The sequence below is a fragment of the Pangasianodon hypophthalmus genome, chromosome 13, assembly GCF_027358585.1.
Source record: "Pangasianodon hypophthalmus isolate fPanHyp1 chromosome 13, fPanHyp1.pri, whole genome shotgun sequence".
NCBI classification, from domain to species: Eukaryota; Metazoa; Chordata; class Actinopteri; order Siluriformes; family Pangasiidae; genus Pangasianodon; species Pangasianodon hypophthalmus.
In genome coordinates, this window is record NC_069722.1 from 382,720 (window position 1) to 408,631 (window position 25,912).

The 25,912-nt window shown below is 43.0% G+C and overlaps 1 protein-coding gene across 1 annotated transcript in view; it reads left to right on the forward strand.

The window, feature by feature from the left end:
* prr12b (proline rich 12b) overlaps positions 1 to 25,876 on the forward strand; it is a 36,061-nt gene extending 10,185 nt beyond the window's left edge. The window contains exons 2-16 of the mRNA XM_034309702.2: positions 1,178 to 1,335; positions 1,599 to 1,760; positions 1,901 to 6,486; positions 6,577 to 6,780; positions 7,611 to 7,685; positions 9,577 to 10,363; positions 11,854 to 12,398; positions 13,493 to 13,609; positions 13,748 to 13,881; positions 15,080 to 15,819; positions 16,937 to 17,056; positions 17,387 to 17,484; positions 17,591 to 17,722; positions 19,480 to 19,575; positions 23,397 to 25,876. Of these exons, the coding sequence (XP_034165593.2) occupies positions 1,178 to 1,335; positions 1,599 to 1,760; positions 1,901 to 6,486; positions 6,577 to 6,780; positions 7,611 to 7,685; positions 9,577 to 10,363; positions 11,854 to 12,398; positions 13,493 to 13,609; positions 13,748 to 13,881; positions 15,080 to 15,819; positions 16,937 to 17,056; positions 17,387 to 17,484; positions 17,591 to 17,722; positions 19,480 to 19,575; positions 23,397 to 23,531 (8,089 nt within the window). The 3' untranslated portion in view covers positions 23,532 to 25,876. The remainder of the gene's footprint in view (positions 1 to 1,177; positions 1,336 to 1,598; positions 1,761 to 1,900; positions 6,487 to 6,576; positions 6,781 to 7,610; positions 7,686 to 9,576; positions 10,364 to 11,853; positions 12,399 to 13,492; positions 13,610 to 13,747; positions 13,882 to 15,079; positions 15,820 to 16,936; positions 17,057 to 17,386; positions 17,485 to 17,590; positions 17,723 to 19,479; positions 19,576 to 23,396) is intronic.
* Positions 25,877 to 25,912: the final 36 nt, after the last annotated feature.

Genomic DNA, 25,912 nt, shown 5'->3' on the forward strand with positions numbered 1-25,912 from the left:
TTTGGCTTATTTTCAGGAAATATAGAATGAAACAATGTGAGTGTAAACTCACTTATTCCTCTCTGTTGGTTTAAAGACTGTCTGGTTCTGCGTTCTGCTGCTCATATTGAATGACACCCACCCCCTCACCACGTGCTCGCTCGGTGTGTGGCGTCTGCGGCTTCCCACACTGGCCTCCGAGTGGAGTGATCCACGCTAACAGATCTGTACTCCCATTAAGAGCCTGTTGAGGAAGGGGGTTACCAAGGCAATTCAGTCACAAGAGAGCTTTTATCAATGAGAGCTCTGTCTCACCTCAGCAACATCCTAACCGCTATTGTCAGCTCAACTGCCCACTCTTATGAAAGGGAACAACAGTCTGTAGAGATGTCAAAAGACAGCTGATTGGCTGAGCCGTGTCCAATCAGGGTGGATAGCTGGGTTTACGTTTACAGCAGAGGAAGAAGTACAGAGAACGTGGATGACTGATAAAAATGCACAATCATTGCATGGCTTTGGTCTTGTGTTAGAGGTAGGCCTGCAGTTTGGCATTTAATAAAATAGATTTAGTATTAAAGGTTTTACCAGTTCTTTTTATTATCCCTCCCCATATCTGCATAAAAATCTAAAAATATAATTTAATACAGTATGGCATTGCAATAAATGTTCTGGAATTATGTGAAACACTTGATTATTGATTCTTTGGTGAGCACAATCCAGGGGAAAGTATTTAATGGTGCAGTGGAGATGTTAAAAACAGGTCTTGAGGTTTTGACATTCTTAGCCTGAAGGATTGAGTGTGTACGAGGATAATGAGCATGTGCATTGTTGTAGTGGAGACTGGATAGAGTCAGATCCTGAGGCTGTTTGGGAGAGGGAGGATATGGAAGTGAATAGGCTGATTAAACAGCTAATCTGCATGTGTGGCTCTACTGAGTAGACTATAATGTACAGCAAGTCCAGCTGATATTCTATACCAGGATATATGAAGAGTACAGCTCAATAAACCTGTAATCTGTATCATGTTAAAAGACTGGTTTGTGTATAAACGCATAACAGTATTCAAAGCCACGTGAGCTGTATCTTAAGGACTAATTGTATGCAAACAGCTGGAACCTCTTTTGTTTGCAAAGTAATTCTCCGCTCTCCTAATCTCACTCTGTTTTTGTTCTATTTCCTCTTTCACCTGTGTTGTCAGTCTGATGTATGGGAGCTCCAGATCCTCCCATCCGGACTCCGAATTACTCCATCGTCAAGCTTATGCCACACCACACCCCCTGCAGGGCTATGCTACTAATCACCACCCAGGCAGCTCTGGACAGGCCGGGGCATGGGGAGCTGCAGGCCGGAGCTTAGGTGAGGGAAATGGAACTTTTGTGTATCTTTTATATCGTTTTAAAAATGTGTCCATATGTCCATATTGAATCAAGCTGTTTGCTGGTTTTTTCCTCTGATGACATATTTGTAAAATAATTTTAATTTTAGCTAAGTTTAGCTAAAATTAACTTTAGGTAATTTTAGCTGCTATTGACATTTCACATTGAACTACGGGGTTTGATAGTTTTAGCAGGTCGGTATATACATATTATACGGTATATACATTATGACTTCTTTTATAGGGCTTTCGGGTTTGTTTGATGCTGGGTTACACCATGCTAGCCCCTCAGGGCCTGATGCTTCAGTCATGAACCTGATCTCTGCTTTGGAATCCCGAGGTCCACAGCCTCCCCCATCTGCCTCCTCCCTCCTTTCTCAGTTCCGTACCCCTTCATGGCAAACTGGTAAGCATCCAACAATGCTTAATTTTTCTGTCCTGTACAGGATGGTATGCAAATATTATACATAGTATAAATAGTGTAAAATTTATACAGATGTAGTTGTAACCTAGTTGATTTGGTTTTATCTGTCTCCCTCTCTGTAGCAATGCATACCCCAGCCCCTGCTGAGCTCTTCATCTCCAGTGCTTTGCCTGGATCTGGTTCATTCGCTTCTTCCTCTGCCCTGTCAGCATACCAGCACCCTGCCTCCTTCTCTGGGCGTTCATTCTCTGGAGTGACACCGTCGCTGTCCCTCCAGGACACACCTACATTCAGCCCTACCTCCAATGGCCTCCTATCACCCCATGATCCTTTACTGCACATAAAAACACCATCCCAATCTAGCCTGGGCTTTGACCGCCTTCTCTCTTCACAGAGTGCAGCAGCATACAGAGGAGCACAGGAGCCCTCAAGTGGTCCTCAGCCTCAAGCACCTACATCATCCTCTGCCCGCCACTTACCTCCCCCTCAATTTAACCTGCTCACCTCCCAGCTTCAAGAGCAGTCCTCCCATCTGTACAATGCTTCTGTATTCTCTTCAGCACCTGCACCCTCACAACCACCTACCCCACAGGAAAGAGCAATTCCAAGGCAAGACAGTGTGATTAAGCACTACCAGAGACCTTCCCCTGCACAATCCCAGTTGCCCTCCTCCACGTCACATCCCCTGCAACATTATCTTAGCTGTGGAGCATCAGGCTACCAGCAAATCTCACACCATCGGCATGGTGGAATGAACTGTAGCCCCCTTGGTGACCAGAGCCCATCATCTGACCCCAAGCCCTCACCTCGATCAGACCAAGTGTACCGCCCCATAGTACAGCCCCCATATAGCTCTTCCTCGACATCCTCATCAGCTGCCTCTGGTGGTGGTATTGGGAAATCAGGAAAGAGTTCTAGTTCAAGCAGTGGCTACTCATCCTCTAGCTCTTCTTCATCCAGAACTCCTCACACACCTCCCTCAGCTTCCTCTACAACTTCATCCTCCTCCACTTCCTCTAACCCGAGTGCTTCATCTAGCGCCTCCTCTGCTCCTTCAAGGCAGCAACCACCTCCCCAATCTGCACCACAACCCCCTCCGCCACCTCCTCCACCACTCCCTGTTTCCTCCTCTGCAACGCAACAGCCTCCTCCTAAACCCTGCCTTTCCACATATGGCTCCCCCGTGGCTCCTGTTAAACCCACCTCTTGCCTCCCTGGCCAAACCCCACCACAACAACACTCGCAATCATATTCACCAAGTCAACCTCCACCATCCCATCTTTCCCAGCCTTATGGGGGATTCAGTTCCCCCCAGGCCCAGGAAGTTAACTCTGGTCCTGGGGGATCAGGAAAAGGGTTTGGGGGTCTTGGAGCAACAGGGCGTTCATTTTCAGGGGAGGGGGTATATGGTTCTGAATCAGGATATGGTTCTTTACCACCCTCACTTGGAGGAGCAGGAAGTCCTTCAATGGGCTATGATGGTACGGGACATTCACCTGCCCTAATTGGATCTGGAGGTGGTACTGGTTCAACAAATAGTGGTACTGGCTCAACAGGTGGTAGTTCAGCAGCTAATAGCAGTGTTGCAAGTGGTGGGGCTGGAGGATCATACCACCTTCCTGATTCCAGTCCTTCACCGTCAATTAACTCTGCAATCATTAGACCTGGACTGCACTCCCCTGCACCCACCCACCCTGCACCGTCTCCAGGAGGATCTGGGGGTAATAAGTACCTATCCTCAGTTCTCTCTCCTAATTTTTTAGCTTCTCCACAGGGTTACTCAGACACACGGGCACCACCACCACAGGCACAGCCTTATCATTCTGCACCACCCAAGAGCAAGTCAGAGTCTGATATGCTTGGCATTGAACGATCTCAAGAGGAGGATGAAGATGATGATGATTTTCTAATACAGCACCTTTTGCACTCCCAAAGCCCAGCACCCCATCCGTCTCAGCACCACACTCAGCAACAGCCACCACAGGTGACTTCTCAGCAGCAGTCAGCACAGCCACAATCTATGCCGCAAAGTAGGGAAGAAGCAAAGGGAATGTCTGCCTATGAACTGAACAAGGCATCGGAGGAACGCTACCAATTACAGAGTGTCATTCGCACCAATAATGTCACTAATAATGTGGGACCAGGAACAGCAAACACTCCTGGACAAGGAACTGGTCCAGGAACTGGCCAAGAGAGTCAGCTGGAAATATCTCTAAAGAAGCAGCAAACAAAAATTGACAGGACAGTATCAGGAGCTGGGGCAAATGGAGGACGAGGGGGAATTGATTCCCTCCCTCACTCCCACCAGCATGCTCCGCACACTCACCAACATGACTCCCTTGGCTCAGTGGTCCATTATGGGAGAGGGGACTCCTATGCTCACCAGACACACCAACATCACTCTTCGCACTCTTCACACCCACAGCACTCCCAACATCCACAGCACTCTCACCCCCATTCCCTGTCTCATGCCCATGTGGAGGTCAAGAAAGCTACAGATACATCAGAGCTACCCTATATAAGAAAACCTCCAGACTTGCAGCAGCAAAGGTCCCAAACTTCCCTTTCCCACATGGATTCACCACCTGACCAGACTCAGCAATCTCAGCAAACTCATCTTCTACAGTCTGTCCTTTCTCACTCCACACATAACAAGATGGACACTCAACAGGTCCCCCAACCAACAGCACACCCTATGAGTCAGCAGGCTTTAATGGGACCAAGTGGAGGCCTTGGAACTGGAAGTGGTGGGAGTGTGGAAACCCAGTCACAGCCTTCTCAGCTTCAACTCCAACTCCAATCCCAGTCTATGGAGGCCCACTATGGATGTGAGGCACAGCGAAACCAAAGCCAGTCAAGTCAGAATTCAGTCTCACAACTTGAAATGCTTGAACGATCACTCTCTAGAACAAACAGTCGTGAAGGCGCAGGGCCCACTGAGAGAATTGTCGGTGGAGATGGAAGTGCTAATGATCATCAAAGACCACAGCAACAGCTGCAGCAGCAGCATAGGATGCCTTCACATCACCAAACCCACCATCCTCAACAAACACCTTCGGAGCTCCATGATTTCCTGAATGAGTCAAATTTGAGCATGTCAGCACCATCTCATCTGCATCACATGGCTTCTCACCATGGACACCCTCATTCCCACCACCAATCACAGCCCCATCCACATCACCAACACTCCCACCAGCACTCTCGCCACATGCCAACCAACACAGGACCAATGCAAACCCAGGCCCAGCCCAGGGAACCAGAGCCCCAGCTTCCCCAATCACAGCTAGATCAACTTAAAGAGCACCAGTTTGACACTGAAAGTTCTGTAGTGAAAACTACACAGAATCAGGGACAGAGCCAACAGCAACAGCAGAGGTTTGTGCCTTTGACCTCCATCTGTTTCCCTGATTCACTTCTCCAAGATGAGGATCGATCATTTTTTCCAGCAATGGAGGACATGTTTTGTTCTGAGGACTACAAACCAAGCTGCGCAGGTGGCGCGGGTGCAGGACAAGGAGATCAGGATATTGTGTCTGAAGCACATGTAAATGTTCAAGATGGAATAGAGTCAGTTAAGACAGGTGGAGGGGCAGGTGGATATGATTTGATGGGCCACCATGGTGACCAGGGTTATGGGCAGTACTGTCACAGTCTTTCTGAATCTGGCAATGGGACCATGCATCTAGATTTGGACTCACTGAAAACTCATGAACTCCCGTCTACTGTGAATACAGAGCAACTGGGCCTGATTCAGTCTCAGGCACCAGGCATGGGAATGGGTGGAACAGGATCTAGTGTAGATGGAACAGGGAACAAAATTATGGGAAATTCTGGTGTAGGAAGTGGTTCTGGAACAGGTGGGCTGACCTCACCCATCTTCTGTTCTTCTAGACCCAAAAAACTGCTGAAGACCAGCTCGTTCCACCTTCTAAAACAGCGGAGGGACCCCAATTCCCAGCCACAGACAAAGAAAACATATGCTCAAGAATATGAATTTGAAGATGACGAAGACAAAGCAGACGCTCCTGCTGACATCCGACTGAACAGCAGGCGACTCCCGGATTTGCTTCCTGATCTGGTGTCTAGCTGCAGAAAGTCCAGTGGTAGTTCAGGGGTTGGTGGTCTAAGTCCCTTAATGGGTGACTTGGATTTCTGCAACCCCTCAGGGTACTCATCACTTGGACCTCCTCCACAGCTCCTTCCCAATGATGGACCAAAGAAGAGAGGTAGAAAGCCCACCAAACCCAAACGAGAAGGCCCTCCTAGGCCTAGGGGAAGACCCCGTATTCGTCCACTTCCAGAACCTCCTTATTGCAGGGGGCTGATGGGACCTGGTGCTGGGGAGAGCCGAAGGGGTCGTGGTCGAGGAAGGGGTCGTGGCAGGAAAGATGATCTCATGTTGGAGATGCATAGAGACATTAACAAAGGACAGAATTACCATCAACAGTCTCACCAACAAGCACCTCATCTCCATCACCAGCAACAACTTCAACAGCAACATCCACAACAGCAGCACTTACCACAACATCAACATCTGCACCACCATTCACAGCCCCAGCAGCACCTCCACCCACAGCAGCAACATATGCACCAACAGCAGCACCTACATACACAACACCATCAGCACTTGCATCAACAGCAAACACAACACCAACAACAACAACATCAGCCTCAACAGCAGTATCAGGAACCTGTCAAACCAATTAAAGTGAGTAAAACAAAATGCTTTATATTTTAAGACTTAACATATTAGATTGTTTCATAGCAATATACCATCAATCTGTTTTCCCACTTCTAGATAAAGCTTCCTCTTCCCCCCATGCCTTCATCTGAATCCCTCCTGAGGACAGACTCCTTGTCGAGCACAGACCCAGTTCTGTCTGATGGCTCTGTGGGATCTGCACCATCTCTTGGTCTGAGCCCTGGACCCACGTCTACACTGGATATGAACAGAACCGATATGAACTGTGGTCAGGATAAGCTGAAACAGAAGGACCAAGAGGTAAAAAAAAAAAAAAAAGGAAGACAATACAGTAACTCTTTATAGAGACTATTTGAAATATCAAAGGAAAATATGCTCCCAGTTATTAATATTTGTTATTGAGAAAAAAATATCCTTTTTTAAATCTCGACTTCTCAAAGTAGTTTCAGTAAATGATAATCTTAACATGCTGAACCCTGTGGAAAATAAAAATGAGTACTAGCACATTATTCATTATTGTCAAAAGGTGTGAAGATATTAAAATCTATTTTGTAAACTATATTATATTACTAACCCTTTGTAAGAATCTTTATATTGGATGTTAGATATTATACTAGTGTCACGAACCCTTATCTGCATAAGGCATTTACCATTTTGTGCAAGAAGTGTTTCTATTTATTACCGCAGTGCTCAAAAAATAATACTCACATAGAAATGATTTGTCTTCTCCTGCTCGCATGACCAATTCTAGATGCATTATTTCTCTTATTTTACAAAGAGATTATAATTATATTTTACAAGATTCTTGCACAGAGATTATATAAATACAGAAAATATTATAGTTATCATAAATGTATTCATGAAAAAAAGAAAATATTTTTCATGATGTGTATGCACATCGAGAATTTGTGTTTTCTGTTCTTTTATAAAGGTCCAGAATGCTGAAACTTTAATCATACGATCCCTTTCTCTATGCCTTTGTGTACAATTGTACTTGTGAAATTGCTCTTGTTGCCTCAGCAACAGGTAACCTCAGAAGAGAAGGAAGGAAGGAAAAAACGGGGGGTGTAATGTGGATATCTTTAGTTATTGCATATGTAATATGGAGATATCTGTGAATTTTTCCCCAGATGTCTTGGGAGAGAGACATGGATGAACAGTTGACCCCAGAGGCATGGGCCACCATGCAAAAACTGTCCAGCCCAGTAAGGCACATCATCATTATTTTGAGATTTTTTTAACAGAGAAATTAATGATATGCATGAAATAATACTGTAAGAAAGAATCTAAGTAATTTATGAACATGAAGGACGACTAGACAATATTTTACAGACAAGAAGATTGTGCTTGTTTATCAAAGAGGGAATGCATTGTCCTCAGTGTGCTGGTGTGTTTAGTTCCACTAGAGGGAGCAGTGTAGTCTGAGTGTGAGATGATTGACAGCCTGCCATGATCTATCTGTCCTTAAAAAAATGCAATAAAAGAAGGGGAGAGAGCTGGCTGTTGCCAGGGTAGCTGTTGCCACGGTTACTCATTCATAGTAACCGCCATCCAGCCCCCCTGCTGTACTACCTCCCGTTAGACACACCTAATATACAGCACCATGCAAAAGTATTCAGACTCTTCACAAATGTTCTTATTTTGCGAGATTACTGAATTACACAGATTTTTGTTGCCTCCGTGATATTTTAATTTTAGAACACTGTGCTTCAAAATGAGCCATTTAATGCCATATTGTTTTATAGTAGAAATTATTCTTAGGAAAATTAAATTAAATATACTGTATGCACAAGTATGCTTATGTTACTAAAAGCCTTAAGAAGGACACAGTTGTCTTCAGATTGGCCATTCTAGATGAAAATAAAAATTCCACAGCTAATTATTCGGACACTTAATCTGCAGGATAGCTGTGAAACTGATGACTAAAGAACAATCTATTTAAGGCTATAAAATAAAATATTAATTAGGAACAAGTACAACTATTATCCAAGTGTTTTGGTGTCCTGGTGGGCATTGCTGATCCACCAGCCAGGGAGAGGAAACTACTCAATCCACCAAGACACTGCCTAGAAACCCCATCCCTTAAATTCTGTGCAAGAAGGCAAGATTCATGAAAGAAGCGAGAGAGCAGGCAGAGAGAAAAGTGCACCACTCAACGAAAAGCTAGGGCTGGATGACAGTGTGGCACAAAAGAAGCCCGTAATCATGTAAAAACATTCTGTATTTGGGCAAAAATCACAAGTGCACTGTTGCGTAAGATTCTGTGGTCAGACATCTGACGAAATGAAGATATACCATTTAACTTTAACCAAAAATCAAAGCAAAATATATATATATATATATATATATATATATATATATATATATATATATATATATATATTTATAATGCACAACTAATGCTGCACACATATAAAAACAGCTATTTGTACAAAAAGTATGTGCTGTGGGCTGCTTTTCATCAGCAGGTGTCGTGTTAAAGAAAGCAGAATTCATGCGAGAGAACCTGTTTCAGACTGCTAGCACACCTGAGCAAATATTACTGGAAGAAGAAGCTGTTAATTGATGGAGGAATTGTTTGCAAGTGACTGTAATGGGAATCCATAACAATGCTAACATTTCTGATCATTCTCGGTCTAAAATTCAATTATAAATTTGATGGTTTCTGCATGGTGCAACTACCTAATGCTTTCCTCTGTCGTTAGGAGATCAGTTGTTTGAAACAGAACTGTCTGTGACGGAAGAGCAAGAGAGCTTGATTGGTCCTTCCTTCTGGTTGGCAGTCAGAGTGATGCTAACCTGCTGAGTCTGTTAGCTCAAGTAAATAGAATAGTGCAGTTAGTCCTCTTCTCAATTCGTGGCAGTTTGAAAAGATGCAGTGCCTGACTTTGTCTTGGAGGAATGCTTAGTTAGACTTAACTCTCTTCAGATTGGTGGATTTTATTCGCATGCGGGAACTGGCTATGACTAAACTGTCAGAAATTCTTTCTATTCTCTCAATATGCATCATCTATGTTTCAAGACCCCATGAATCCATGAATCCTGTTCACTGAATCCACTCTTCCTTCCCTTCCTCCCTTAATCCCCCTCTTTCAGACCGATGACAAGCCATCAGAGCTGAAGTCTGGCTTCATCACTTCCTTTCTAGACTTTCTAAAAACAGAGAAGAAGCCTCCATCCGGCCCGCTCCACATGGACGGATCTAGTCCTGTACACGAGCCCTCTGTGAAGGGAGGGATTCGTCCCTTATCACCACCTCCACCTCCACCCCCACCTCCAACTCCTCCACCTTTTGGGGAGACAGAGGGAGAAGGAGGTCTCGCGCTGAGCAACTGCCCTTCACCGTGCAAACGCCTGGATGAGGAACTCAAGAGAAACCTGGAGACGCTGCCGTCCTTCTCCTCCGATGAAGAAGATTCTGTAAGCAAGAACCAGGACCTTCAGAAGAGCATCTCCTCAGCCATCTCTGCCCTCTATGACACACCCCACAGCCTGGCTGCTCTCCCGCCCCCTCCCACACCATCTCCACCCCCTTCACAGGCCCCACCCCTTGATACACCTCCACCACCTGCTGATTCAGAGACTTTCCCAGAGCTAGAGACTCGCATGATGACCCATGAGCTTCAAACACACACTGAGCTGAACTTGCAGGACAGGACACACACTCCAGAGGAGGAAGACGAACCCATCGAAGATGAAGGGCCAGAGGAGCTAGGGGAGGAGAGAACACAGAAAGAGGAAGATAAAGAGGATGAGCTAGAGGAAGATGGAGGAGAAGAAGAGAACATAGTGCAGAGTAGAGGAGAGGACATGGAGAAAGAGGAGGATGCTGAGGATGCTGAGGAGACAGAGTTCCATGTCATCGATGCTCCCAAAGTTGATGGTAAGTGCAGATGTTTTGGATTTGTGCTGTTTGTGATTGTATACATCTGAACAGTTTGTGGGTTCAAGTCTAGAGCTGTAATTTAAAGCTTGACTTATCAGCACATGTGCAAATGGGAATCATAAAGACCCACCTAAACATGATATAATATAGATAAAATTCTAAACATAAGCCAATGTTACAATAAAAATCTGGCATTTTTACAAAATTGGCTTTTTCACAAAAGTAAAATATTGTTTCTAACATTATTTGTTATTCATTTAGTTTAGTCCAGTGTCTTCAAACAGGAAAAGCACCAAACTGTGCTGAACTTCAGCCTTCCAGGACTGGACCTGGAGAACTTTTGCGGCCTCGTTTATAAAAAAGTTCATATGTCAGCTTTGATCTTAATTTCCATGGATCTGTTCTTACATTAAAAGTGACATTTAATTCAGGATTTATAAAAGCTGAAAATGAGATGAGAGTATTCTTATACATACTCAGACTGAAAAGTACGTGTATGAACTTTTTTTAGGCTGGTTCACACTCACTTTTCCTGGCGAGTAACTTTTTACACTTGATCGTTTCAAGACATTTGAAAGAGATTTAAATATAAATCTTAGGAGGTCTGAGATGCATTTTAGCCTCATGTTATACAAGTGTAAACACATCTGCCTCTCCAAGCCACATTCAACAACCAGATGACACACATGCTTTTTGCACAGGTTTTGCTTTTAAAACATTAGTGAAGTTAAAATCGACATTGTTTTTGATTAATCAATTCATGATACTGTACATATCAGTCCGTTAATGAATGTTCATCTATCAGGGTACAATCCACGTACAAGACGTATAAAATGACCAGGTGTAAATTGTGTTTTAGTCCTGCTGGTGTAACAGACGTGTGAGTGACTGAAAACAAATGAATGAAGTTCCCAATAAAAAGGTGAACATTTTTAGCAGCTTGATCTGGTTGAAATAGTTTCCAACATGGTGCATATGACGGGTAATGAGAAAGTGAATTATATTTCAGTTACTGTTTGGTGGAATGGAAGAGCAGGATGAGGGGAAAATAATCTGCATCTATTTCCGTAATTGCACATCAATAATTAAACTATCCCCCGTCTGAAAACCTCAGGTTACTACTTTACCTCAGACTGTTACAAAGCACTGACACTGGAGACTCCTTCCATAAATGTTAAATAAAACTTCACCATATCAACAATTATTATTATTATTTTTTGCTAAATAACAACATTTTTTAAAATGATATATTTATTATTAGTCTTAAGTTATGTGGAGAGTCTGTATTGTATGGTCAAGTCCCTCTGAATGATCTGTTGCTATAGAAACGATAATGTATGTGACCGCTGTCAGAGCCGTGCTGTTATAGAGAATTAATTGTGGTATATGTTATAAGAGCTTATAATATTTTATAAGTGGTATTATATATCCAGGCAGGTCCCTGTTAACCTTCTGCTATATTTGTAATTCGTCTCCTCTTTATCCAGATTCTTCATCTGAGCCTCCTCTTGCTCCTGCACCACCCTCTCCTCCATCTCTTTCTCCCTCTCCTCCCACCTCCTCCTCTCCATCACCTCTTCCTCCTCCTCTTCTGTCTATTCCCTCGCCTCTTCCTGCTCCGGAGGAGGACAGCCCGCAACCGCAACCACAACCGCAATCACAACCACAACCACAACCACAACTTCCACCTCAGCCGGCTCCGCTGCTCCATCAGTCTCTCCCTCCCAGCCCTTCTCCTCCAGCTCTCCCCTCCCCATCTCCTCCTCCTCCAACACTTCCTCCATCTGCCACTCCTCCGCCGTCCTCCTCCCCTCCTCTCCCCATGGAGTTACCCCACCTTTCGCCTCCCTCGCCCCCAACCCCCGAGGACGCCCCCACCCCTCAGATCACCTCCCTCCACCTGGCTAAGAAGCAGGACAACGCGGCCATCGCCGGAGAGAGCGAGGAGGAGGACAGCGAGAGCGGCGGCGAGGGCATTTTCAGAGAGAGGGACGAGTTCGTGGTGCGCACGGAGGACATCGGCACGCTCAAGGTAAACATGCATCAACATCTGTTAACATCTGTAACCGTCAACATCCATTACTGCTGGGGATTTAAATTAGCCGAGCGTGTGACATTGTGCGCTTGTAATGGGCTGTACTTGACCTCATATCTTCCCTCACTTCTTCTTCTTCTCTCCCTCCCTCTCTCTCTCTCTCTCTCTCTCTCTCACTCACTATCCCACCATCTCTCACTCTTTAATCTCCTTTCGTTCCTTCTCTCTCCCTCTTTCTCATCTCTTTATTATCTCTTTCCTCACCTTTCTTTTACTTTATCACTCCATCTTACTCTCGCTCTCTCTCTCCCCCTCTCTCTCTTTCCTCTATTTCTTCCTATATTCTCTTTCTCTGCATATCTTCCCTTCTTTTTCTCTCTCTCTTTTCCACCTCTCTGACTCTGCCTTTTTCCCTCTTTCTATGCTTTCTTTGTCTCTCCTTTATTCTACTCTTTCTCAATTGTTTCTCTCTTTATTCCTCTCTCTGCTCTTTTTCTTTTATCTCTCTTTTCTATTCTCGCTCTTACTCTATCCCTCCATCTTATTCTATTTCTTTCTGTATTCTCTTTTGATACTTTTAAATTTATTTTATAAATTTATATTTATTTATAAATTTATTTCTCTTTATCTTTTCCCTTCTTTTTCTTGTGCTTTGTCTCTTACTCACTCTCTTTCTATCTTTCTCTTCTTTCTTCCTCTCTCACTTTCTCCCTGTTTTATCTCGCTATCTCTTTTTCTCTCTGCTCACCTGTTTATTTCTCTCTTCCATTCTTCTTCTATCCCACATTCTCTTTTTCTCCCTTCATTCTTCTCTCTCTCATTCTTTATCCTTTCATCTTACTCTCACTCTTCTCCTTTTCTCTCTCTCTATTTTTTCTATTTCTTTCTCTGCACATTTTCCCTTCTTTTTCTCTCTTCTACTTTTCCACCGCTCTCACAATCATTCCATCTTTCTCTTCATTATTCCTCACCCAATTTCTCCCTGTTTTACTTCTTTTCCTCCCTCTCTCCCTCTGTAACACTAACTCTGCTTCTCTATCTCTCTTTCTCTCCCTCTCACCTATTCATCTCTCTCTCCTCTCGTCCTCTAGCTGGCTCTGCAGACAGGACGAGAGCCTCCTCCGATTTGGAGAGTGCAGAAAGCTCTGCTGCAGAAATTCGCACCTGAGATTAAGGACGGCCAGCGGCAGTTCTGTGCCACCAGCAACGTGAGTTGTTCCTCCTTAATGACCTCCTCCATCGATCTGAGAGCTTCTAGTCTTCTGATCGCTCCTCTGTCTCTGCTTTCTGCTAGCTCTAAATTGACTAATAAAATATCTTCCTCTCTTCCTCTCACTCACCTGCAGTATCTGGGCTACTTCGGAGACGCGAAGATGAGATACCAGCGTCTGTACGTTAAGTTCCTGGAGAACGTGAACAAGAAGGATTACGTGAGAGTGTGTTCTCGGAAACCTTGGCACAGAGCCGGCATTGCGCTCAGGTAGAGAATTATAAACCCAAATATAAACACAACCTTACCTTCAGAAAGGAATAGAACATCCTCTCAGAAAATCCTGTCAGGTTACCTCATATTAGCCAGCTAGCTAGTGTTAGCATTGAAAATATTAAACATTTATGAATATTAAAAATAAAAAAAAAAGTCCAGTCAGGTTAGCACATGTTAGACATGAAAACATTAAGAGTAAAGATTATGAACATTTATGAATATAATGCTAGCTTACTGGCTAATGTCAGTAGTGAATATCATCAATTTATGAACATAGAAATTCTCTCAAAATCCTCTCAGGTTACCTTATGTAGCTCAGCTAGCTAGTATTAAGCAGTAAACATTCAGAATATTTATGATCATAACCTAAAATCTTCTTGGAAATTATGCCAGTTACCTCAGGTTAGCCAGTTAGCTAGTAGTAGTTTACTTCATGTTAGATTAATGTCTAAGTGTTAGTAGTGAAGAATCAGAAGTTTATAAACATAAAAGGGTCATCTTACCTCATGTTAGCCAACTAGCTACTGTTAGCAGTGAAAATATCGAATAGTTATGAATATAACTAAAAATTCTGTCCGGTCAGCTCATGTTAGCCAGCTAGCTTGTGTTAACAGAAAAGATTCAGAACATTTGAACACAACTTAAAAGTCTTTCAGAAATTCGGCCAGATTAGCTCATGTTAGCCTTGAAAGCATTAGTAATGAAGATTATGAACATTTATGAATATAATAGTTCTGTCAAAAACTTGTCAGGATACTTCATGCTGGCCAGGTAGCTAGCGTTAGCAGTAAACATTCAGGACATTTATGAACATAATTTTCAGGTTAGCTCATCTAGCTGGCTAGCGTTAACAGTGAAAAGTTATTGAACATTGTTCTCAGGTTATCTCAGGTTAGCCATGAAAGCACTGGCAGTGAAGATTATGAATATTGGCTCATGTTAGCTAGCTAGCTAGCTACGTAAATACACGCGCATATAACAATGACATAAGAATGCCAAGGACGTGTATCATCCTTGAATATATTTCCAAATATTAACTCGGACACGCCCACATCCCCATATTTGGCTGTAGGGCACGCCTACTCATGGCCTCTCTTACTTCTATATATGGTCTCCGTGTAATGACACGCCCCCATTTTCATATAGTTATGTTTATTATCACAGTCATCATGTTTCTTTTATCTCCAACCAGGCGCCAATCACTCGCTAAGCCGCCGCCCACCATCCGCAGTCAGACTCCGCCCCGCGTGGAACGAGAGGAGAGAGAAAAAGCCAGAGAGAGAGAGAGACAACGAGAGAGAGAGCAGCATGAACAAAGAGAGAGGGAGAGGGTGAAAGAGAGAGAGAGAAGAGAGAGGGAGAAGGAGAAAGAGAGAGAGAAAGAGGCAGAACAGAGGGAAAAAGAAAAGCAAGAAAAGGAGAAAGAACGAGAAATGGAACGAGAGCGAGAGAGGGAGGAGAGGGAGAGAGAGAAACAGAGGGAGAAGGAAAGAGAGAAACAAAGAGAGAAAGAGAGAGCAAGGGAAAGAGAGAAACAACAAGAGAAGGAGAAGGAAAAGGAGAGAGAACGAGAGAAACAAAGAGAAAGAGAACGTGAAAAAGAGAGACAGAAGGAGAAAGAGAGGGAGAAACAAAGAGAAAAGGAGAGAGAGGAAAAAGAAAGGGAGAGAGAGCGAGAGAAGGAGAGAGAAAAGGAAAAGAAGCTCCAAGAGAGGCAAAATCAGGAAAAGTTAGAGAGGAGAGGTGGAGCGGAGCGAGGGAGAGTGAGGGAGGAGAAGAGAGGAGGAGCAGGAGGAGAGAAGAGAGCGGAGAAGGCCAAGAGCAGGACTGTAAAAGTGAAGGCGGAGCCTCCACCCAAAAAGAGGAAGAAGTGGCTGAAGGAAGTTCCCTCCTCCGAGTCAGACTCCTCCCCCTCTGCCAGCGAGGATGAAGGTGTGTGTGTATGTGTGTATGTATAGTTGTGTGTGTGTGTGTGTATAGTTGTGTGTGTGTGAGTGTGTGTAGTTGTATGTGTGTGAGTGTGTATGTGTGTGTGAGTGTGTATAGTTTTGTACATGTGTGTGTATAGTTGTGTGTGTGTGAGTGTGTATAGTTGTGTATGTGTGTGTATAGATGTGTGTGTGTGTGTATGTATATAGTTCTGTGTGAGTGTGTATAGTTGTGTATGTGTGTGTGAGTGTATAGTTGTGTATGTGTGTGTATAGATGTGTGTGTGTAGTTGTGTGTGTGTGTGAGTGTGTATAGTTGTGTATGTGTGTATAGATGTGTGTGTGTGTGTATGTGTGTGTGTGTGTGTGTGTGTGTGTGAGTGTGTATTGTTGTGTATGTGTGTGTATAGATGTGTGTGTGTGTGTGTGTATGTATATAGTTCTGTGTGTGTGAGTGTGTATAGTTGTGTATGTGTGTATAGATGTGTGTGTGTGTGTGTGTGTGTGTGTATAGTTGTGTATGTGACCGTGTGGTTGATGATGTATGTAATAAAATCAAAGGTGTCTTTGGTGGCTGAAGTGAAGCTGCAGTGCTAATGGCACTAAATAATGATCCAAGTGTATAAGCTCCAGTTTAGCATTTTGCAGTCCGCATGTCTAAATCATCATGTTAACACCAACAACGTCAAATCACTTCTTTTTCTCTATTTTTCCTCAATTTTCTCCCTAATTTGATCTCCTGCAAATTCCCACCCACTAGCTAACCAGTGAGAGTGAAGGCTAGCATGTGCTTCCTCTGAGACACGTGAAGCCAGCCAACCACATCTTCCCAAACTACTGCCCTCTTCCACATACATGAGCTGACAGACGCTCTGATTGGTCACCGTCGCTGTGGGAGGAGTCACACACACATTCACTGCACCGCGCTAAACTGGTGGCTCTCTGCGTCCATTAATTGTTAGCGACATTACCTTAGTAGCTCCAGTGCAAACGTTTCCGCAGATTGTGGGGTGAAGACGACGCTGTGGGCATTTTTACTTTTCTGCTGAATTATCGCATGGTATGTGAATGTGTGTTTAATCATGATGGTGTGTGTTTGTGTGTGTGTTGAACCGTCTCAGGCTCCGTGCGCAGCGTGATAAACAGTCGAGCGATGAGGGAGATGTTCCGCAGCTATGTGGAGATGTTGGTGAGCACGGCGCTCGACCCAGACATGATCCAGGCGCTGGAGGACACCAACGGTGAGGACAAATCGGGGAATAGAGGAACTGATGACGGTGATGATGTCAGGGATTAGAGGGCAGGGCTCTGGATAAAGTGAGAAAAGAGACGTGGATGAACATCTAGGACTCCATGTATGGATCTGTGGATGGATGCATGGGCTTTAATTTGGTGGAAAAGCTTGTCTCATTACTGAGCACTCACAGATCCTACATGAGTCAGGAGGTTAGATTAGATATAAATGTAATGAAGTCATAGCGAAGTGATAGCAAGAAATTTTACTGAAGAAAGGAATGCTCTCCCAAAGTCCTGTACTGTAAATATTCACATGTCCTCCCTCGTGTCTGTAGACGAGCTTTATCTCCCGCCCATGAGGAAGATCGACAGCATCCTGAACGAACAGAAGCGCAGATTGCTGAGGAGAGTGAACATGAACACTCAGCACCAGGTACCACTTTCTCCAACTCAGGATTAGAAAAAGATATAGCTCCTCTTTTTATCTCCAATTAATCTTCCTCTGTGTGTGTGTGTGTGTGTGTGTGTGTGTTATACAGGAAGCTCTGCACATGTATCCTCAGATGAGTGCTGATGCTCTGGAGTCTGGCATGGTGAAAGTGCGGCTTGGCGGAGAAGGATACAACCGCAAAACTCTCAACCGTGTTAAAAAGAGTCTGCCCAAGCAACAGGTAAACACCACAAACCAGACAAACACCACAAATCAGACAAACACCAAAAACCAGACAAACACCAAAAACCAGACAAACACCACAAACCAGACAAACACCAAAAACCAGACAAACACCAAAAACCAGACAAACACCACAAACCAGACAAAAACACCACACAACCAAGCAAGGAAAATAAACAGATAATTTTTACAGCAGCTGTTAAACAAAAACTTTGAGACGCTGGTGCTGACTATGACTCACCGTTGAGTGTCAGTTTTTTTTACTGAATGTTGACTAACCTGAGATCAGATTGAGCCAGCGAGTTGGACTGTTGAGCTCAACATAAATATATACTCCCATGAGCCAAAAGATTATGAGCACTCACAGATAAAGCGAATGACATTGATCATCTCATAAGAGTTGTGCATGTGAAGGTCTGGTACATGTTGGACTGTAAGTGAACAGTCAGTTCTCGTAGTCGACGTGTTGGATGCAGGAGAAATGGGCAGGCGTGAAGACTTGAGCAAGACGTTGACAAGGGCCAAATTATTATTTGGGGTGCTTCTGGTCAGCAGTGGTGAGACTTACTGACAGTGCTCCAAGCAGGGACAATCTACAGATCAGTGACAGGGTGTAGGGCTCCCAAGGATCATCAGTGCCTGAGGGTGGTGAGCGTCATCCTGTCTGCTCCGATCCCACAGAAGAGCTACTGTAGCACAAACTGCTGAAAAGTTAAAGCTGCTCTGATAGAAAGGAGTCAGAACACACAGTGCAGTGCAGCTTGCTGCGTATGGAGCTGCGTAGCTGCAGAGCGGTCAGAGAGCCCATGCTGACCCTGTCCACCACCCAAAGCTCCTACAATGGACAGCTGAGCATCAGAACTGGACCATGGAGCAATGGAAGAAGGTGGCCTGGTCTGATGAATCACGTTTTCTTTTACATCATGTGGACAGCCGGGTGTGTGTGCGTCGCTTACCTGGGGAAGAGATGGCACCAGGATGCACTATGGGAAGAAGGCAAGCCGACAGAGGCAGTGTGATGGTCTGGGCAATGTTCTGCTGGGAAACCTCGGGTCCTGGCCTTCATGTGGATGTTATTTTGACACGTACCACCTACCTAAACATTGCTGCAGACCAAGTTACACCCCTTCATGGCAACGGTGTTCCCTAATGGCAGTGGCCTCTTTCAGCAGGATGATGCTCCCTGACACACTGTAAAAATTGTTCAGGAATGGTTCGAGGAACATGACAAAGAGTTCAAGGTGTTGACTTCAAATTCAACAGATCTCACTCTGATCCAGCATCTGTGATGATCTGTGAGATGTGCTGGAACAACAACTCCAATCTAACTTACAGGACTTAAAGGCTCTACTCCTAATGTCTTGGTGCCGTGTGTCACTTATTAAAGGGTAAAATAATTAATTAAACTGCAATAAAACCTTAGAAACTTTAGACTTACACTGTGTTGAATGCTGTGATGTTGCAGGTCATTACAACATGATGGATATTTTTAAAAGTGCTGGTATTGTAGTATAGAAAAGATAACATCTCTTTTGTCATTGATAAGATAAAGCTGTGTGGGAGAGGGTGATGCACTACAAAAAGAACCAATTTCCTGTGTCAGAAGAAAGTTTTTACAAGAAGGGAAGCATCCTGTATAAGAACATTAATGTGAGAAGGGTTAGAGCAAACTCTAGGGAACTGATAAACACACAGAGCCACCAAACGAGCAATCCCTAGAGTTCTGTTCATTTTATTCCTCTTTCTGTCCCTCAGGATCTGAAGCTGTCGACTGAGATGTGTCGGATCTACAGCCTGTACCACTCGCTCCATCATTATAAATATCACACCTTTCTGCACTGCAAGAAGGAGGTACAGGAAACCTCGCATTTATTCGCATGTGCTGTGGAGAACCGTGATACTGTACTGTCTAACGCTGTGTCCGTACTGCATTGATGTAGTGGTGTCCGAAAGCATAGTGGACTCTTTTGGTCCCATAATGCAATGCGATGTGTACAGTAGTGTACATCCAAGCAGCTATGGATTACCCATAATGCACTGTGTTGTTTGTTTTGATTCACACACTCATTCTCACTGAATCAGATCATTTGGCTCAGCTCACCAATAAAAGTCGACTCTCTTGGTTCCCAAATGATTCACTGCCATGTTTTTTCCTAAACTAGATCAATGTTATGATATTTTGACCTTTCATTGTTCTTTTCTTACTCTTACAATCTTACTCTACCTTCCAACTAACAAAATAACATTACACTCCATTGGATCTTACATCATTAAGTAGCGGATCTTCCGTCACGCTGATTCATTCACACAGCTGAGTCGACTCACCATTCACGCTAACGAGCAGGTCCGATGTTTCCAAGGAAGCATTTTGATTAACGGGATTATCTACATCTGAGGAGAGAAGGCTCATGTATGTCAATTCTTCAACGTTCACCTAAAAGCACTGACTCAAGGAGTTGACTCATTTTCAAATGACTCATCAGTAATTTGGACTGATTCACTAAGGAATCACATGAGCAACATCCCTTCTTCTTGGTAACGTCTCATTTTAAGGTTTCTTGGTTGCATTTTGCTCTTAAATGTGTAGCGTAACTCAACGTTAGCATAGAACTTGCAAAAACACAAAATGTGGTTCACTGGCATCCATGCTAATGACATGAGGATATTAAAGACTTTCTGTTTATTTTATTTAAAATGTTTTTTGTTTATTAATAATTTACTTTCAGTCTATAATTTGAGTAATAGTGTTGTATGTGTCCTTAGCAGTCAGTATCACAATACCTTCATAAAGAAAATAAATAAAAATGAAAGAGAGAACTTCCTTTTCTTCCTCCCAGAATCATGGGAAATTCAGAAAGTCGGATGATGCAACTTAAACCTGTGACTTGTGGAATGGTCTGAATACTTCATACGGGTGAATCGTAGGGCTCTAGGACTCGAGACTGGTCTTGAGGCAGTTTCTGTATTGTACTCGTCTCTGTCTTATCAGGTTTCTGAAGTATTTTAATGGTTATATATTCGAAGGTGAAGTGTAGTTATACTGGGATGAGTCAGTAGATCAGTAGAGAGGTTTATGTATGTGTACATGTGTAAAATGTTTTGTTCTCTTTACTTTACACACAGATTTGTAAATGTAGTATCAGTGGTACGCAGATGGCGTCCTGATGGTCGAATCACTCGTCTGTGTAGCATTTCTGATTTTCCTCTGTAGGGAACAGTGTGTATTTCAGAGACAGTGTAAGATTCCACCTTGTCGTCTGGAGATCAGGAGTTTGGTGTTTATTGTTGGAAGTTTAAAAACCTGAGAGTGTTCTCTCTGAGTGTGTGAGAAACGGCTTCTCCTGTCCTCCTGTCAGTCAGAGACGCAGGAGCTAATCAGGGTCGTCTGTTAGCTCATGTGTACAGAGCAGGGTCAGGTAGAGTCTCCTCTGACAGTGTGAAGGCTTCACGTGTCAGAGGAAGCACGTGTGACTCCTCAACCTTAACCTCGACTGATAGAAAGTGGAATTGTCTGTGACTAAATTGGGAGAAAAAGCTTTAATGTCCATCTCCTACACTTAAATATATTAATAATAAATCAGAACTATTTGATTAACTGATTGTCCCGGAGATCGTGAAATTGAACCTTGATGATGCCACAGCCATCTCCAACTGGGAGTCCAAGAGAAAAAAATTGGCCATACTGTCTCTTCCCCATCAATCACATTGACACTAGCCAATCACGGTCATGTGTGAGCTCATGTATGCAGAACAGGGCTGATAGCGCTTTGCTCTGAGAGTGTTACACCTCCCTGTGATGCAGCAGGAGCCGCAGTTTGAAAAGATGTGGTTGGCTTCATGTGTCTTGGAGGAAGAACGTGTTAGCCTTCACCCTCCCGGACTGGTAGAACTGTACATGTTCTAAATGCAGAAGTAAAATAATGGATGCTTCTGAAAACTCGCATGAGCCTGAAACCCAGAAATCGATCGAAGTCCACCATCTTTAAGGATGAACCGATTTTTAAAATGCAGTCGGAGGACTCAAGGAGAGAGAGAGAGGAGAGAGAGGAGGGATCTAGAGCGAAGACACACAGTTGCTTCCTCTGTAGATGTATTTTTTGGTAGTGTGTATAAATTCTCTGTCATTCCTGAAAAAAAAACTGATATTATAATAAGAACCACAGATACAAAATTGAAAAAACAAAACAAAACAATGGGTACAAGTAAAATCCCTGCATGAAATCTGATTAATTATCACGGCTTGCTTTACACCTGGGGAAGTCAGGTGAGAATCTGAGAAACGTTTAAGCGTGTGATGGAGCTAATGTTTTAATAATAGGAAAGTCTGTGTGTAATCAGTGTTGCGTAAATACAACGCTATAATAGAGTTAGGACAGAAACTACTGAAGTCATCAGTAAATAAAGTCACTAAAGTCTCTTTAAAGTGGTGAAGTTGGTAAATATGTTTTTCTCTGCTTTCATGGAGGGAGGAGTGAAGAAGCAAGGAAAGGAAATAAGAAGCACATATATTTAATTTTCCTTTCGCTTGGTCACTACACTGGTGATGTGTCGTTCTTTAATGAGTCGACTCTTTTAGAGAACCAACTCAGCTGATTTTTATGAAGAACCGTAATCGCTGCTTTGACATTTATGATGAAAACTTCGCCATGTTCGATTGGAATCTGTAATGCTACTAACATTACTCACACACAGCGCAACCGTGACAAAATTACATCCACTGAGTGTTAAAGTCGTCTGATTTGTTTGAACAAAATAACAATTTAGAGACAGTTCTAGTGAGAATCCGTTTGATGTGTGTGTGTGTGTGTGTGTGTGTGTGTGTGTGTCTTTTATAAAAGACAGACAATGCAAAGGATAATGTTGTTATCTCAGGAAGATTGTACTGAACAGGTTAAGCGATAAAAGAGCAATGACTTTGTCCAGCTTTTGGAGAGAAAAATGTCAAGGAGTCATTTGGGAGCCAAAAGAGTCGACTCTTATTGCACTGACTCACTTAAAAGAGCTGGAATTCCCATCCCTAATCACTGCCTCTGGGTTCTTTAACTGATTGAAATATACATTAAATGTGTTTAAATTGAAAAATGTAATACTGACAGTGGATTTTGAGAGTAAATGATGTTTGGCTTGCATTTATGATGCCGTCGTCTTGGAATAGAATGTTCAACATACGCGCTAGAAACACAGATTGATGATTTATAGGAATTTCTTTTGCATTTAACGTTTCTGTTTGTAGAAAACATAAAGATGGCTGTGGATATTCTTCTTTGGATAGCTTTAGGACTGCAATTGCTAAGAACAGTTTACACTCAAATCTCCATCACTGAAGAGTTAATAACTTCAGTTCAATACAATAGACTTTAAGTTAAAACTATAATGAATTCAGAAATGACTCTGATGATCATACTCATAAGTTCCTGGTTACACAGTTAGCAATGTGACGCTGTAGTACACAGTTACAGAAGGGAATGATTTATAATCGCACTATCCGTGTCACCCAGATGAGGATGGTTCCCTTTTGAGTCTGGTTCCTCTTAAGGTTCCTCATATCATCTCAGGGAGTTTTTCCACACCACTGTCACCTCTGGCTCACTCATTAGGGATAAATTTATAAATTTAACATGTATATATTTCTGTAAAGCTGCTCCATTGTTAGTCTCGTCTCCTCGTTTCAGACGGACAGTATCGAGCAGGCGGCGGACGATCCCGGGCAGGAGGAGGTGGTTCAGCAGTGTATGGCCAACCAGAGCTGGCTGGAGACCCTCTTCAATTCCTTCATCGAACTGCTGACCCTTAGCAACAAGCCTTAAAGGTCAAAGGTCAGAACGCGCTCACAGCGGCGGAGAGGAGAGCGAACCGTTACTGAAGCGTTACAGACCTCGAGCAGCAGGAAGTTCGAATGTACCGAGTTCCTGACACAGTCCTGTAGAAGGAGCGAGCCATGTTCTGGGCTGCTGCATCGTCACTTGAAGATGTTTTTTTTTTTTTTTTTTTTGTGACACTTTTCGTTTCTTGTATTTTGTGAAAAACAGGAGGCAGAAAGAGAAGAGAAATGAGAGAATGTGTGAAGGTGTGAAGAAGGGTAGAGACAGTGCCCAGGGGAACAGGGTTAGAGCCTCGAACGCTACGTTCCATGCACACTCTTCTTAAATATATAAATATGTATTATTATTATTATTATTATTATTATTATTATTATTATTATTGACATTTATGATTTGTATTATTTATACAAGGACATTTGTAACAAGTCCACCCCTTAAAAAGCCTAAAGCTGGGGCCGTTTGCTGTTATTATTTTGAATAATAATATTCATGTTTTATTATGATGTACATGACATGGCCTACCCATAATTCCCTGCTCTTCCTGCCTCTGAAAGAACTGAACTTAAAAAAAAAAAAAAAAAAGGGGGTCGGACTTAAAGGGAGAGTCTAAAGCTGTGTGTGATGTCATTTTTTTCTCAGAAAAAAAGAACAAAGACAAAAATGTATTTAAAGTTAAAAACGTGTTTCTTTCTGTTTGTTCTTCAAAAGAAAAAAAGGGAAAAAAACGGATAAAACGGATAAATATCTGTTCGTTTTCTCAAAGAAAGCGTGATGGTGCAGAGGGATGTAACATTTTTTAAATGTGAAAATGTCTGTGTTTGTTTTTTTTTAATCTGTTGGTCGTTTGCTATGATGATTATTCTTATGATCATAATTATTATTATTATTATTATTTTGGAGCTTTTTTTTGTTTTATTTCTCTGTAAATATTGTACAGTTGCTTCAGTCTCATCTGACAATGAGCGCTCCTGTATTTGACGACCGCAAATAAAATCAGAAGAAAAAAAAAAAAAAGGTTGAAGCGATGAAAATGGTGGGAGAATCAGAAACGACTCTTTTCATTGTCCAGGTGGAAATGAAATGAAATAACTTTAAATCTCATTGTGGTTTCTACAACCTCACGTTTCTGAAGCGGACGACGTTAAACGCTGTGTAACACTGCAGCAGTAAAGTCTGTTTTAGGAAAATGCTAGAATATTCTTTTAAAAAAACACTCATTAAAGGTGCAGTCAGTGTGTTTTCTCCAGATGAAATACGCAGGAGATAAAAAATAAATAATGATGGACCACCAACGTCAGGACAAGGAGACGGATCTACTCGCCTGTCAGTCATGCTGCATGTTGATTCAGAAAGCTCGGCCTTTTGCATTCGAGTGTTACAGGACGCTTCCTCATACACACTGAGTTTAGTGAGTTTGGATGGAACCCTGGTGTGTTCTGCTCCTCTGTGCGGTTCTTTAGTCAGGTGAGAACAGACCCGGTCCATCACGCTCAGGTCCGAGAGCACCCGAGAGAGAGAGAGAGAGAGAGAGAGACACAGAGCGAGAGAGAGAGAGAGAGAGAGAGAGAGAGACGTATCGGCCCGCTTCTGAATGAACTCTTGTGAGGAAGCGATTCGACTCTGAATCGACTCACTGCAGGAAGTGAATCAGACACGCTGTGTGTTGTGTGTTTGGGGTTTTGGGGTTTTTTCTGTAGATGTGAGCTGATAAACTGAGACAGAGGACAGAGCTGTAGTCGTGCCGTGTGTTCTGGAGATTTGGACCAACAAAAGAAAGAAAACTCTGGATGCGAAACACAAAGTGATTTAAACGAGTTAGTGATATAATTATGTAATCAATTATTTATCCCTGGCTGCGTGTTCTCTGTGCTCAGGGGATTTTTCTGTCCACTCGGTAAAGGTTTGTTTAGATTTTTTTTTTTTTTTTTTTAAATGAAATGAGTCTTGTAAGGATGTGTTCAGGCCTACACGCCCCTCAAACAATGTTTTCTGTGTGTTTTTGGCTTGCTTAAATATGTGACGTGTGAAACCAAGAAAGAATTTCTCTCTGATTGGACTAAACGGACCAACAGGTGTGAAAGCGGCCGTGGTGTGGCGTTTTGGGGGCGGGGCTTTGGAGTAAACAGTACCACTAAAATCACTGACTACACCTTTAATATACCTCGAGTCAGTTTTAATCTTTAGTATTTAATCAGAACAATGTATAAATAGTTTTCTCAGTTTTTCCCCTTGTTTTAAAATTCTTCATGTGGTGCATTTCAGCTGATATTCTTTTGTGAGACTGTAACTTTAATATTTATAATATCATTACAGCGTATAATCACGCGCCTGTTGTCTTGCTATTTTGTGATTGCTGACTCACAAGC